Source organism: Microplitis demolitor, chromosome 3, assembly GCF_026212275.2.
Source record: "Microplitis demolitor isolate Queensland-Clemson2020A chromosome 3, iyMicDemo2.1a, whole genome shotgun sequence".
Lineage (NCBI taxonomy): Eukaryota > Metazoa > Arthropoda > Insecta > Hymenoptera > Braconidae > Microplitis > Microplitis demolitor.
The window spans coordinates 23849179-23865005 of NC_068547.1; the positions used below are offsets into that span (position 1 = coordinate 23849179).

Here is a 15827-nt window from a genome sequence, read left to right on the forward strand (position 1 = left end):
TAAATTTAATTATGAATTTAAATTTTCGCGGGTATATTGCAAGCGCCCCGTTGCGCCGAGCGGAGAATCCGAACAGACCATAACGTCAATTACTTAAACGACAGAATTATCTTCAAACTTAAAAAAATATAATTACAATAGTTTATATATAATATATATTTCAATTGTTTTAATTTCTCCATTGTTAATTATTTAATTACAAAAATTACCGAGTGTCCGACTTGATCATCAGAATTCAATTATTCAAATTTTCTGAAGGGAGCGTAGCAATCGCTGTACTTTGAATGTATTGATAATTACTTTTTTTATGCAAGTACACGTGAGTTTATTTATGATACTTGTAAATTAATTTTATAAATTTAAAATAATGGCAGCGCATAATCCTAAGAGACAAAAACTTCAGTATGATCCAGAAGCTGAAGACAGGTAAAATTTGAATTTTTTTTTTTTTAAGAAGATTTACCTTTGGAACGAAGTAACCATTTGTTTTTTCAGGTTACAGAAAGTAGCTTTCAAAGACTCTGATGATTTGATTAAGACTTTGTTTAAAGATAAAAAAAATAAGGATGTTAAGACTAGTGGAGATACAGTAGCAGGTGGAAGTGGTGCAGATTCAGTTAATATTGAAACTGATGAAGAGAATGACAGTGATGAGGATGAAGAAAGTGATGAAGCTGAAGAAAGTGATGAGGACAAAGAAAATGATAGTGATGATACATGCAAAGAGGATCAAGAAAAACTGGACAGTCGCAAACGTGCTTGGGTTGATGAAGATGATGAAAATTATTCGTATGTTTAAATTATTTATAAAATTTCTTTATTAAATTTTGTTTTTTATTCATTTATTGCAATTAATTACTCTAGAGTTAATGCTGCCTTGAAGATTCAAGAACGTAAATTACCGGGAGGTAGAACTGAGGTCACTTACAATGAATTGTTGGAGAATAAATTTCAGTCTCTTGTTGGCGCGCCAAAGTGGTCGGAAATAAAAACAAAGGAAATCAGAGATTCTGATGACTCGGATGAAGAACTTTATCAACACAGTAATAGATTGCAAACTACGAAAGATAAAAAATTACCCCGAGGAATTATTGACATCAAAGCACTTAAAGACATTAATACAGAGACTCATTGTGAGGGTCCAGTTGTTACTAGCCTGCAGTTTCATCCAACGTCGACTGTTGCTTTTGTTGCTGGTTTATCTGGAGTTCTATCTATTTTTAAAGTAAATCTAATTATATTTTTATAACAATCTTATGTTATTTTAATTATTTATATCTACATTTTAAGATTGACGGCCAAGAAAATAATAAATTACAAAGTGTAAAGTTCGAACGTTTCAATATTAATGCAGCCAAGTTTTTGAGAGATGGAAATGAAATAATTGCTGGAACTCGAAATCATTCTTACAGTCAATTATATGATTTGATGTCCGGTAAAATAAATAAAATTCCATTACCAACTGGCGTAACAAATATGTCGGTTAGTAAAAATTATAAATAATTTATTTAATATCTTCAAAAAAAAAAAAAAAAAGAAAAAAAAAAAACTCATTATTTATATTTAAAATTTTTACAGAAATTCGAAGTATCACCCGATGGAAAATTTATTGCAGTCATAGGAAAAATGGGAGAAATATTTTTACTATCAGCTTTAACGAAAGAATTAATTCATACATTTAAGATGAATAAGAGATGTCACGCTATAACTTTTACTCCAGATACTAAAAAATTAATTACCCACGGAGGTTTGTAGGACAATATTTATTCCAGTAACTTTTAATGATCACGAAGAGTATGATGATGATAATTATTTTCGATTTGTTACAGACTCTGAAGAAATATACATATGGGATATTAATAGTCGAAGTTGCATACACAGAGCAATTGATACCGGATGCATATCAAGTACATCGATAGCAATATCATCTAGTGGACAGTTTTTAGCCACTGGAAGTAAACAGGGAGTTGTAAATTTATATGAAACGAGCAGCGTTTTACGTGATCGATTTCCCAAACCTTCTAAAATAATTTTGAACCTCGTGACTGCAATAACGTCACTGAAATTTAATTCCACCTGCGAAATATTGGCAATGGGGTCCAAGTACAAAGAAAACGCCTTCAAAATGGTCCATTTGCCGTCTTTCAATGTTTTCTCAAATTTTCCTACCGCCCGGTCAACAATTTATACTCCCTTGGCAATAGACTTCTCTCCCAGCAGCGGGTTTATGGGAATTTCAAATAACAAAGGTTGCGCGCACTTGTATCGATTGAAACATTATGGTAATTATTAATTGTAGAATATAAAAAAAAGTTTGTAATTATTGAAAAAGTTTTTTTTATTGATTATAAAACGACAATGAATAAAGAGAAAATATTTTTTACGTGAGATTTAATGTTCCATGAATTAAAAATTGTGATAGATATAATAAATTTATTTACACGATAATTTTTAATTACTTTTCTATTAATGTTTTATTAATTTAATTATCATTAGTGTCATTTTCACTGAAAAATACTGTTTGACTGGTCATCAAAAACATAAATAATTAATTACGGTGACGTCAAACAAATTATATTTATTAGTCTTCGGTGGTATTTAATGTACCGGTATCAGCACTACTACTTTCTACGATGAGCATAACAGTCTCGGCACCACGTACACACTCAACTTGGTGTCCAGCCCAGTCTTTACGTTGACAAAATATTGAACAGTATGGCGTACGTCTACAGATTGAGCACTCAGCCATCGCTGGTCTATCACAATTGGCACACTGTAATTAAAACAAGTACACTTAGTTTATATCTTATCGCAGTACTTGATCTTTTGATTAATTAAAAAAAAATATATTAGATTAAATACCTTTTTATTATGAGAATTGGATGCTGGTTGCAAGCCAACGGCTTCAATGACATCACCTCTAGTACTATTAAGTTGAGCAACTAAAGCTTGTTCACGTCTCTGTTGACGACTCAATTCTTTGGCTTCTTCAACAGTTCTTCTAAAGTCATAAGCTAACTTAATCATTGTGTTAGACATTTCGTCTAATTTTTTAAATAATTCATCTGTTTGTTCATGATCAACATTAACAGCCTGCATAACTTGTTCTTGGTCCTGGGTTTGATGCACAACAAGACCTTCTGCTGATACATACTGCGGCCAAATTTCTTTTTCTGATACACCAACTTCGTTATCACTTTCTTCATTATTACTGCAATCACGTGAATTGTCGCTTTTTATTATTTTCCTTGGTGGTGTTTCGCCGTCAGATATATCACGCGCTCTTCTTCGACGTTTGTACGGAGTAAAAAGGCGAACTGGTCCGCTCTGAAATAAAAAATAAAATCGCAAGTTAATTATCATGATCACAACTAACAGAAAAAATTAGTAGGTTTACTTACTGCTGTATCATCATCACAGCAAGCAGCACAGGTACATGATGTAGCATGTGGCTTTAAAATATTTTCCTCAATCAAAGTCTGCAAACTACGGCCCCCAAATCTGATACTCCTCTTCCAATCTTTGCTTGAGGCTCTGCCACTGTGGGTTTCAAATTCACTTGGTGTCATCCAAGTATTACCAACTTTTATACATTTTCCTCTACCACCAGACCCAAATCTACTTTTATGCAACTCGGCATTTGTTGTTTTACATCTTATCGGTAAAACTGCCATGTTAGCAGCCTCTGTCCAGCTACACAAAGTTTGTGAATTACTGGCGGCAACTTGCATCTGTTCATTTTCAGATTCTTCAGCGCTATTTTGTATAACGATGTGCGTTGCCTTGAGCTCACCACTCCAGCGCAGTGGATCTGACTCCTTTTCGTGACGAGGCTCGCATAAGAATCCATTGTCGACGCAGAGCATCTGCTTGAATTGACCTGAGCTTGATAGTTGCTGGAATATATCATATTTATAAAATAAATAATTAATCAGGTAAAACAAGGATCAAGGATAAAAGCTGATAGCTGCTAGCTGATACCCGACAAGTGTCATCACAGTGATGAATATCTACCTGCAGTTGGTCCGAAGTGATGACATTAAAAGTGGTCCCATTGCTAGAATTGGCGACGCCAATAATTGAACCGACCGGTAATGAGACTGGTACCCCTTGGACAGTAGATACACCTTGAACAGATGTAACCGCAACCGGATGAGATTCGTGTTCAGTCGTTAGTCCAGACGACTCCTCGGTTTCGCTCGTTAATGGTTCGGACATGTCCGGTAATACAGCGACACTTTCCGATGTTTGATTCTCTTCCATTTCGGCTGTCGTCGTTCGGTCTTCGTTCTCGTTGCACTCGGTGTCCAAATGGCGTCTGTATACAAACCCACCTAAAACTTTATTCCACACCGTTATTTTATGCGCACTATTATTATTAATGGCTCCGGTAATTTCATATAATGATTTTTTTTTTACTTATCACTAGACTTGTGTACCGTAACGAACCTCATGGGTTATACAAACAGTCTACAGATGTTACACATATGTTTAAGAATATCATACGTTTTTTCTTACTCTCTCCACTGGCTCTTCAAAGCGCCACCATCTTTTCCCGCTCCACTTTTCAAATAGTCATTTTTAAAAAATAAATTCAATGGATAAAAACTCATTTTTTTTTTATTATGAAAATTAAATTTCAAATACAAAAATTTTAAATAATTACGATACTATTTGTAAGTACCTGATAATTAATTTTTTTAAATTTTAAATTTAAAAGAATGGCAAAATCGTCAGCGATTTTTTGTATTACAATTTATTTTTAAAAAATATAAAATTAAATATGAATAACGAAAAAAAAAACTTTCAACAGAAAGTGTGTTTCAATGTAAACGAATATGAAGACAATCTCCATCGGTGCATTAGAGATCTTTATGGACGACTTTAGCAATTGGCAGCAGAGTAGCCAGCACTGAGTGGTGTATTGATCATATTCTGATTTATGACCATCGTCGCGGTGCCAATTTAATTATATTCATTTACAATTGTTGATTTTATTTGTTTGTTTATTTTATTTAAAATATATATGTATATATACACATATGTGTATGCATTGGACCGATTAGCAAGACAAATTTATAAATATTTACGATAATGTCCGTAAAACGGTCGAGTATTTACAAAATAATATCGGGAGTATGACGTCACTTGTGAATAGGAGTTACACAAGCGTCATCGTTGAGTCTACTTCGTCTACTTGGTAATTTTAGCGAAGACCAAGAGAGTAAGAGACATTTTGGAACAAGTGAATACAGTATATAACAATAAATACTTGTTGGTGTGTATCATTTTTTTAACAACACATTTATACATTTATACAGTAAAAAATTTCAAGTATTTTATTTTATTATTTAATTATAAATTATAAATTTATCGTAACAGTATTTGTAAATAACGTACATTGGAGTATTATTTGTGAACACTGAATTGTGCTCTACTTTGGTTGGTGTTTTATCATGGATATAAAGCTTGTAACAGTGAATTTTTATAGCCTTCGATAAAACTATATAATATGTGAACAAATTCCGATTAATATTTATTACTTTTAATCGAGGTAAATTAATAATAATAATTATTATATTTAAACAATTTATCATTTGTTACAAATCACTCGTGTCAATTAAACTAACGAATAAATTGTTATTTTAAATAATGGAGTACTCTATAATGTGTAAAATGTCGTAATGATATAAATTTAAAATATTTTAATTATTGATAATTTATATAGAATAAATTTTATAATTGCAGTTGGTAAAGGTATAATTGAATAAATAAATAATAAAAAAATCACTATGAGTATGCAACAGTTTTGTCTAAGATGGAATAATCATCAGCCAAACTTTATATCAGTGTTCTCAACTCTGTTAACAAATGAAACTTTGGTTGATGTGACATTAGCTGCTGAAGGCCGGCATTTACAAGCACACAAAGTGGTATTGTCAGCCTGCAGTACATACTTTCAATCATTGTTCACTGTTAATCCATGTCAGCATCCAATAGTTATATTGAAAGATGTTAAATTTTCTGAATTAAAAATAATGGTTGATTTTATGTATTACGGTGAAGTTAATGTGTCACAAGAACAATTACCTTCAATTATTAAGGTACAGTAGAATATTATTTATTATTAATTAATAATTTAATTTAATTTATTGTTTATCGTATACTTAAAACAATTACAGACTGCTGAAAGTTTAAAAATAAAAGGACTTGCTGAAATGCATCCGGCGACGTTAACCAAGTGGCCAAGTGGTAGCAGTGACCCTAGTGGTGGAGATCGTGGTGAATCATGTTCACCAACTCCATCTCCAATGTCGCCTTCATTGAGGCGTAAGAGACTGAGAAAATCGTCGACTGGTTCGGCATCTGGATCTGGTGATAAACAAAATGAAGAAATGGGCGAAATAACACTTGTTGCTACAAATGTTGTTAAACCCGAGCCATTGATAGTCTCACAAGATAATCGTGATAACATAAGACGTCCAGTAAATACTAATACTGAATCACAAGGCAGTATTGACGAGGATCAAATATCTATTGTAAGTTAGTAATTATATAATGTTATTTCAGTAACAAATTCAATTTTAGCTTTATTTATTATACCGCTAGTTACTCTATTGTACTTTGTTAAAATTTTAATTTGAGATTATCGATTAATTGTTATTATTATTATTTTTTTTCAGATGAGTAATATGGAAAGTAGTACAACGACAACACTCGCTCAAAGTGAAGGCTCCGTGCACGATGTAAGTCATCAATCTGGGGCAAATGCAGGCCAAAGTTCATCACTCTCGTCTCAAGCACCAGCACATCAAGGTGAGTTATTTTTTTCCTATGGTTACTTTAAATTATTTGTTTTAATATTAATCATGATATAAATTATTAATATACGCAATATCATTTGTGTAAATGGTTAGAAAAAAAAAATAAGAATTGACTATTGACTTGATGCTGCATATAAACCAATATCATATTTAAACAAAAGTAAATCGAGCTGGATCATTACCATGTTGATAGGCTATTAATTTAATTGTTTAATTGATTAACAATAAAATGTTTGCTATTCATTATTATGATTATTATTATTTTTTTAAATTATTAACGCTAGTATTTGGTAACTTTAAAATTCCCTTTGTCCTTGTTTTATTGACAAGTCAAAACGATAAAGCACTAACTCATTATTATCAATATAACTTTAACTTTTACTTCCATTAACATTGTGTACTCGCTACTCTGTACTCTGTTGTGTACTGCTCGTGAAAAAAAAAAACAACAGAAGAATTTGTTGTTGTTTTTTTTTTTCTTTTATAATTTTTAATCTAGGTGGTATATAAACATTACCGTGCTATTTTTGCATGATTATGAGTACATACCCAATTGTGTGATATATGCTGGCACAGATGCGTTCAAGTATGTTGCACAACGGAATCAACAGACGTTTGACATGAATATAGAGCGGATATTTGTAAAAAAAAAAAAATTTTAATTAAAACCAGATAAAAATATACAATAGATTTATGATTTATAGAATAATAATGGCACACAGATACATTGCACACCAGTATGTATTTCAATAATAAAAAAAAAAAGTTGTAAATAAATAAATTAATAAGCAAAAGATTTATTTAGCTTTTAAAGAGTGTGTGTGTGTGCTTTTTCTAGCCATTTTATTGTGTTGTAAATTTTTTGAATAGTAATTCATGATGCTGCTGTGCTTGAATATGTATCTGTGCCATGCCATAGTTTATATTTAAATAATTTTGCTATTTATTTATTTATTATTATTATTATTATTCTTATTATTATTATTATTATATTAAACCTTAACTTTTAATAATTTATAAATCAATATAATAAGACATGGTATTTTGATAATGATAATTGCACATGCAGGTATAATATGATAACTAAGAGTTAAATTTTTTTTGCTTATAAATAAAAATAAAAACTGTTTAATTGATAGTAAATAAATTAATATGAAATTATATAATTTTCACTAATAGATTTTTTTTAAATATTAAATATTAAATATAAATATACTTTGAAAATGAACTATGCTCTGACCAAAGAATGAAATTGGTCTGTTCTACAGGATTGCAATGGACAATCATGGAGCATACGTATCCACGTTTCGCTCTATCCTCGTGTCAAACGAATCTGTCGATTCAAGCATCATCGGCGTTCACGACGCCCGAAATAACGGCGTCATCGAGCACCAACGATCAGTACCCGGGTACCAACACCACTGGTTCTAGCTGTGCTATGAACAGTTATCCAGGATCACCTCATGGACTCCAGCATACATCATCAGGTGGTCTATCGCCCTCTGGTCAGTGTTCAAATAGCTGTCAAAGTCCCTGTGCCAGTCCACAAGCAACAGTTAAGCGAAAAAGATCAACAAATCCACAAGCTGATGAAAATTTTATCCGAGCTTTGGATGCAGTTCGCTACGGTGGGATAGGGTTCTGTAAAGCCGCAAGAATGTTTGGCGTTAACAATCGAACACTTTGGCTTGAATATAAAAAACGTGGATATCCAAACAACCGACCAAGTGTTAAATCAAAAGTTAAAAATGAATCCAACTCATCACCATCCTCTCCACCAGTACCACCACCCGTCGAACCACCAAGTCCATCTTCCATGGGTCCACCGACAACTCCTTTAAGTGCTCACAGTGCACACAGTGTTCACAGTGCCCACAGTGCCCACAGTACTCATAGTCCCCATAGCGCTCATAATATTCATAATACTCATGCTATGATACCCACTCATGCTCCCCACACGATGCTCGGCGGTTACGTTGACACTAGACACATTGATTACTCATTATCTAATCCAACTATGCCTATCAATCTACACGGTGTCAATTATAATGCCATGTGAGCTAACGTTTTCCCACACTACATGTACAAATAGGTTTTAGTAAATTCAGCACCTTAATCCTATATTGTTATCATTATTATTCCTTTCGTATTATCATTTTTAATTTGTGCTAAATCAAAAAATTATCCATACACATATGAATAGCGGTGACGTCTCTGTGGTGTATAAATAAATCTATGAAAATTAAGTTTTGTAAATATATAAATTATTCGGAACAGTAATCGATTGTATTAAAGATATTTTATATATTTTTTTTTCTTTTATATACTGTAATCACAAAATATAACGTATCGTTATCTTACGTCTTTCACTATAGGTATTCTTTTAGAATATAATATTTTCCAAAAAAAAAGTATATATAATTATATTACCCATACACATTAATGACTAGATAATAATTATTAGTAATGACAATTTTTATAACGGATTTCCGTTCAGCATTTTAATTAACAGTTTAGTTTGACACTAACTCGAAGTAAATGCTAGTTAGAAAATTAACAAACATTAAATGTATTATTATTATTATTAATTTGAAATTAAATTCCAATTTAATAATATACGTGATTTCTGAATACTTATTAGCTAATGATTGTGTATAAAAAAACGTTATGCTAATTTATTAGTCATATTTTGTTCAGAAATTATGACAATAATTATTATTAGCTTTATTTTTCGTTATTTATTATTATTATTATTATTATTATTATTATTATTATTATTATTATTATTATTATTATTATTATTATTATCATTACTATCGTATACATGTAATACAATTTATACTTGATAAAATAAAAAAAAATCATCAATGCATTTTATATAATTATTATAAATGTAGACATTAATGTCCTGTGTACGAATGACGGTAACAAAAGATTTTTTAATAATCATGTATGTAAAAAAAAAAATGTTAATTAGTAGACAAGTGTTCTTAAAAAAATTTTTTTGTAGATATAATAGACAATTTTATGTAATAAAATTTAACAAAAAATGTAAAACCGCATTCGATTATTTCAGCGAAAAAAAAAAAATAAAAAATATATCTATAGTTAATTGTTTGAATTATTTATTATTTTAACATGAAAATTGAAAATATTTTTCAGCGCACCAAAGCAAACAGGTTGAGGGAAAACGCAGTCGTTTGCTGCTAATGCGACAAACGAGAGTGAAAAAAGAATCGGAGCCAGGACACCCGTCGCCTGACAGCGAGCCTGGTTCTCCTCGAGTGATTTCATCACCGCAATCTCACTCAGTTACTCCGATATTGAATCTTCCTTCGTCCTCGCAGCATTGGCAAGACAATGAACCGCCACAGGGAGGGACATCAAAACAAACTCTATTAACAGTAACAACTTGTACAAATTTGTTAACTGTACCACAGCCATCCTATTTAGTGAAGCAGCACTCTCATCCACTTTTGCCAAGTCAGCAGCAAAGTTCATCAAGTAATTACTGGATTCAACGACAACACTCAAATCCCGAGTATCCTGGACGTTCTTCAAGTCCTTCCGGAGCCACAGATCCGATTCCACTTATTAAAATTGAGGAGGGACAGTCCGAATCACGGATAACTAAAGATACCGGAAATAATTCAAGCTGTTTGAGAATCATACCTGCTGAATTACTCCGAAGTTCATCAACACCACAAGTAATTCATTTCCAATAATTTAATGCTTACTTAAAATTAACGTGCTCTTATTTATTTTCCGTTTATTATTTTGCAGCTCGGTAGTGGAAGAGAAATAAGAACAATAAGAGAAGGAGGAGCAAGCGATCAGCGGTCGGGTCATTGCCCAGTTCAACGAGACGGACCAGCATTGGGATGTAATCATTGTTGGAATACCGTTGATACTCACGGTCGTACATTGAGGCGTAAAACAAAATACCATTGTCCAGAATGTCAAATAAACTTGTGCATTGTACCGTGTTTTCAAGAGTTTCATGAACGTCAGCGTGAAAATTCAACCATAAAAACATTACCAAAAACTAGCTCAATCTAACGCTGTAAAAATAATAATAATTATTATTACAACTGCGAAGACGATTTAAATGTGATTACAATTTATATGAAATATTTTGCATATCACATATCAGCTAGAATCAAAATTATATAATTTATAATTTAATAACAAATTGACTGTTATTTTTAAATTATATTCCAAATGATATTTTTCAAGAAATAAGTATTTTTACATAAATACATAATTATCATTTATGTATTTCTTTTTTTTTTTTTTTCATTATTTATGTTTTGTTTAAACTCTTTTTTTACACAAAAAATTTTTTATCGGAATAATTATTACATTTGTAGTAATGTAATTGTGATTGAAACCTGTGTAATGACGAGCTATTTAAAATTAAATTACAAAACCGTCCGAATTAAGAACAATTACTTATCGTTAGTGGCATTTAGATAAATTAACCATCTACATATGAATATGATTAACAAAGTATATATATTTTTTCCTCAAAATTAACTTACATTTAACGTACGACAAACCTGAATTGTAAAAGCTAAGAAGACTGTGGATGCGTGAAGTAAAATATTTTAAAACTTTATTGTATAAGTATTATCTTGTACAGCGAATTTATTTGAATAAATGAATTTTAGTCAGTAAAAAAAAAAAAATCTTATAATTTTGAGAATTAAATTTTTCTTATACCAGAATAAATTCAATGGTATAAATGTGCGTATTTATTTATATAAGTTTATTTTTGTATAATTTCATCAAAAGACTTAAAAAAAAGTATGAGTAATTTTTTTTTTTGTTACATAGGTGAGAAATATTTAAAACGAATAACATTAAACTACAAAGAAACTCTTGTTTTCAAGATTAATTGACACAATAATTATACAACAACTTTTAAATAAAACTAAATTACATTTTCAATGATCTAATATACGTAGATTACCTGATACTATTTTATTTTCTAGTATAGTACCTGATGGTAAATCAATACGTTCACCGTGATTTGCAATTATAATTACTGTACCACGTAGTGAAACACCGCGACCAAATGTTACGTCTCCGGAAACAGTTAGATGGTCTAGTTCCAGAAGATCTGGAATACTAGCAAATCGACGTAAAAATTCAGCCACCTAAAAGTATGGACAATTAATAGCAATGTATCTGAATCATGTCAACAATTAATTTGAATAATAATCTTACTTTGGCAAAGTGATTATCTCCTAATTTGATAAGTGGCGTTACAGGGAACATTCTCTTGGGACTCATCAATAACGATCCGTTGCGCAGATCATATAAATTACTTTTGACAAGCAACAAGTCAGAGGTTTTTTTGACGGGCAAAAATCTTCTTCGTGGCACATGAATACCTATACTTCCGTCAAATGATTTCATAGCCGCGCCCACAGCGGTTTCCAACTGTATAACATTCAGCCCGCCTTCCAATTCCTTTGGGTTAACTATTATCTCCATGTCCAGTGTTTTCTCAGTCAATATCCGACGAATAGCTATTCAAAAATAATTAGATTAACATACGTAAATCCTCAATTAATTTTATATTAAATGAGTATTATTTTTACCGCTCAATTTGGCCCATAAATTATTGGTATTGAAAAATTTAAAAGTCTTAACAGATTTAAATTCGTCTATATGTTCTTTTGGTACTTGTGCTATTTCCAGAAGACGTAATTTATTTTCATATTGTATTAAAGTACCTCCCTGAATAATTAAATAGCATTAAATATTTTCAAAGTCATTAAAAAAAAAAAAAAATAATTAACTGACTTACTTTAACATCAGCTCGTGTTTTATCAGTAACTTCCATCACAAATTCATGTGGACCACTTGTTGGCTCAAGAACTAGTTTCATTATTTTATTATCTACCGTCGCTCCTAAGTTATCAATATTTGAAATAAAACAATATTCGCGACCCTGAAACATACGTAATTTATGAGATTTTTTTAATGACTCACTACTTTGAATAATCACAAAAGCAATGAATAAATTACAGATTCAATGAATTCATCTAGTAAACCTGATCGATGGAAGCTCTCATAAAAGTCACCGTGTCCTGGAGGATACCAGCTGCAATTGTAATAAAAAATATTTGAATAATATTAGTAAGCATTAAGCTCTGATAAAAATAATTAATTAAACTAACGATTCCATTTCCTCGTCGACATCACAATTTTTAGCTATAGGCAGTAAAGACTCTCGACTGATACGAGGGAAGCAGCTTTGATTAAAAGTTTTAACAATAACATCTATCCCTTTGTATTTTCTGATAATTCTCTGGGTTTCATCATCCGTATTAAAGGAATTCATTAAAACTAATGGTACTCGTACATTGTACTCTCGATTCAAATGCTAAAAAAAAATTAATTATTGTTATATAACATAATAATAATAATAATAACAACTGCTAAATATAAATATAAAATATATGAACCTCTATTTGCTGTACGGTAAGATCCAGAAAAGTGAGATCATTGCGGACAGTAATTGATGATTTTGGTCCATGACATCCCATACTGGTACCCAAGCCTCCATTTAATTTAACAACTATCAATTTATTTAACATGCTACGAATTTCTTCATGAGTTGGCTCTACCAGAGAATCGTAATCTCTGATCTGTTAATAAAAAAATAATAATAATAATAAAAATTAATAGACTTAATAATAAAAAATAAAACTTACCGCTCCTTCAGGTAATTTTTGAATTTGTTCCCATACAACCGAAGGTCCTTGATCTTGAAGGAACTTTTGAAACAATTTTTGGAATCCATCAAACTCCAATTTTATCCGCTCTCGTAGATGCGGTGGAGCTGTCGCTTCAAGACGATTTAGTTCAAACTGCATTTCGCTTTCAGCATCTCTTTTCGTCCTTTCTCGAAAAGCTTGAGTGTCAGATGGCTGACGTGCATGTCCACGAGACTAGCATCATGAAATATATATTGTTCAAATTATCTTTATTAATATTTATAAATGTCCACTGATAATTTATGATTAATGTTAATTATATTTAATACTAATATTTAAATATTATTCTTGATTAATAAATTAAAACTGTCAATCTGGTTTTAAAATAATGACAAGTCTGCTCTGAAAAGTGATAACACTAAAATATGCTGCACGAAATGCAGACTTGAAGTAATCTGTTGGAATATCTTCAATATATATTTATGTGCTAAATAGCCTTGATAATAATTCTCTTATTGTACACATGATGAGACCAAAGTTGTTAAACTATTACAATTATCAACGACGTATCATTTTTGCTGCATCATCTATCACATTAGAGCTAATAGCGTTCAGTGGGAATAGAAGAAAACATAACGATGAACTATAAAATATTTTTTAACCGGCTTATTATTGAGACAAAAAATATAACTGTTTGATAATAAATACATAAATAATAAAACCATATTATCTGTAACTTACTCGCAGTAAATATTCCATTAGCGTAATTAATTTTAATTTAAAATAATTATAATTATAAATTTTTTAACTGTATTGCTATGCGGTAATAAGTGACGCTCAAATAATTTTAAAAGTTTTACAATACTTTATGTGATTAGATTTGGAACTGAAACTAAATTACTATTGGACATCTGCCTGGGCTTAAAACTTTAACGTCCGTTATCAGTAGACTTTTATTTATCTCTCACGGACCGAGACTTCGTTAATTTTATTTAAATATAAATACAAACATAAATCTTAATACTTGCATACTGATTTGTTTCATAATTTCTACACTGACATTACATCAATATTTATTATTGTCTTGTTATTGTTTTTGTAAATTAATTTTTCATTTCTTCACCTCTTTTTTTTTAGGAAATTTATTAATGGCCTTGATATATTTTTATTTTTGTTTTCATTTAACTTTTTTTTTTCTTCCGTGTGTCAGAAAATGATTTAAAGTTTATTTTACAAATATTTAAGAATCAATTATGCTGATAAATAAATAAATTAATTAAATATTATTTTAGATAATAATTTTTAAATGTGCGCTTAAATTTTAAAAACTCGTATGTATTTTTAAATATTTTTTTAAACAATATTTAATTTAAAATTATCCATTAAATTTATTCATTCATTTTTTAAATGCAATTGTTTACTAAAATAATTGTTTAACAATTTGAAAAATTTAACAATAAGTTTATTTGAATTCTTGTTGCTGTAAAAAAAACTTCAATTTAAAAATATAATTATTGCACAATTATGTAGAAAATAATATATCCATATGAGTGTATTACTTAAATAATATACAGAAATATTTATTCATAAAAATAAATTATATCTGATAGACATTGTCGTCAATCGCTAATGAGCGCTTAGGAGTTGGATAAATTCCTGTGATAAGATTAAATTTTTTTTTTTAAAAAGTAAAGATTAAAATCAACTGCGTAACTGAAAATTATTCACCCTCCTAACTCATATTAAAGTTTTAAAAATAAAATATTTATATATTTTCAATTTATGGGACGGTGATATTGAGTTCAGAGGTTATCTGATGTGTCAAAGTACCTTTTGTTACTAAATTTATATATAACTTCGTTGCTCATAAATATTTTATGTGAAAATTATTGGGCAATGATCTATATTAAATAAAATATTCTGTAAATAATCAAAATTTATTTAAATAAAATAATTTTCCATTACCTTTTTATCATCGACACACAACATTGTTTGACAAGCTTAAAACCACAACAAACTCGTACTTGTTTTGTGTCTGAGAAAACTTTTTTTTTCTTTTTTCGGTATTCAAGGTGTGCTATATAATTTTAACCTCTAGATCATTATGAAGGTCATTCATCTGACCAAACTGTTATGCAAATGAGTATAACTAAACACCGGGCATAGTAATTATAAAAATAGTTACATATATCCATCCTTTAAATCATCTATTTGTCATCGAATTTATTTTTATTTTAATTGATCATGATGATGGTAAAAATTAAATCTAAAATAT

General features: G+C 30.1%; 4 protein-coding genes across 9 annotated transcripts; 2 read left to right on the plus strand and 2 right to left on the minus strand.

The window, feature by feature from the left end:
• Positions 1 to 94: 94 nt before the first annotated feature.
• LOC103578919 (U3 small nucleolar RNA-associated protein 18 homolog) lies at positions 95 to 2390 on the plus strand. The gene is made up of 6 exons (XM_008560166.3): positions 95 to 426; positions 496 to 789; positions 865 to 1225; positions 1291 to 1482; positions 1579 to 1747; positions 1830 to 2390. Exons 1-6 carry the CDS (start codon positions 368 to 370, stop codon positions 2291 to 2293), a joined length of 1539 nt encoding a protein of 512 aa, XP_008558388.1. The 5' UTR covers positions 95 to 367; the 3' UTR covers positions 2294 to 2390.
• LOC103578920 (deformed epidermal autoregulatory factor 1) lies at positions 2375 to 4576 on the minus strand. Of its 3 annotated transcripts, none has more exons than XM_008560169.3 (5): positions 4450 to 4576; positions 4015 to 4340; positions 3402 to 3896; positions 2863 to 3327; positions 2375 to 2773 (listed from the first exon to the last, which is right to left on the minus strand). In XM_008560169.3, exons 2-5 carry the CDS (start codon positions 4261 to 4263, stop codon positions 2582 to 2584), a joined length of 1401 nt encoding a protein of 466 aa, XP_008558391.1. In that variant the 5' UTR covers positions 4264 to 4340; positions 4450 to 4576; the 3' UTR covers positions 2375 to 2581. The 3 variants fall into 3 exon arrangements, with proteins under 3 accessions (XP_008558391.1, XP_008558390.1, XP_008558389.1); XM_008560168.3 differs by having other exon boundaries at positions 4420 to 4576; XM_008560167.3 differs by having other exon boundaries at positions 4015 to 4576.
• A 25-nt stretch (positions 4577 to 4601) lies between these two features.
• Positions 4602 to 11017, plus strand: LOC103578922 (protein tramtrack, alpha isoform). Of its 3 annotated transcripts, XM_008560170.3 has the most exons (8): positions 4602 to 4676; positions 4814 to 5278; positions 5383 to 5554; positions 5749 to 6104; positions 6183 to 6539; positions 6684 to 6816; positions 9987 to 10531; positions 10608 to 11017. In XM_008560170.3, exons 4-8 carry the CDS (start codon positions 5793 to 5795, stop codon positions 10881 to 10883), a joined length of 1623 nt encoding a protein of 540 aa, XP_008558392.1. In that variant the 5' UTR covers positions 4602 to 4676; positions 4814 to 5278; positions 5383 to 5554; positions 5749 to 5792; the 3' UTR covers positions 10884 to 11017. The 3 variants fall into 3 exon arrangements, with proteins under 3 accessions (XP_008558392.1, XP_008558393.1, XP_008558394.1); XM_008560171.3 differs by lacking the exon at positions 5383 to 5554; XM_008560172.3 differs by lacking the exons at positions 9987 to 10531; positions 10608 to 11017 and adding an exon at positions 8093 to 9468 and having other exon boundaries at positions 4607 to 4676.
• Positions 11018 to 11667: 650 nt separating this feature from the next.
• On the minus strand, positions 11668 to 15719 carry LOC103578923 (UTP--glucose-1-phosphate uridylyltransferase). Of its 2 annotated transcripts, none has more exons than XM_008560173.3 (9): positions 15518 to 15719; positions 13550 to 13786; positions 13301 to 13483; positions 13013 to 13218; positions 12861 to 12936; positions 12640 to 12783; positions 12431 to 12569; positions 12054 to 12358; positions 11668 to 11983 (listed from the first exon to the last, which is right to left on the minus strand). In XM_008560173.3, the coding sequence occupies exons 1-9, from the start codon at positions 15539 to 15541 to the stop codon at positions 11771 to 11773; spliced, it is 1527 nt and encodes a 508-aa protein (XP_008558395.1). In that variant the 5' UTR covers positions 15542 to 15719; the 3' UTR covers positions 11668 to 11770. The 2 variants fall into 2 exon arrangements, with proteins under 2 accessions (XP_008558395.1, XP_008558397.1); XM_008560175.3 differs by lacking the exon at positions 15518 to 15719 and adding an exon at positions 14294 to 14684.
• Between the last annotated feature and the right edge of the window lie 108 nt (positions 15720 to 15827).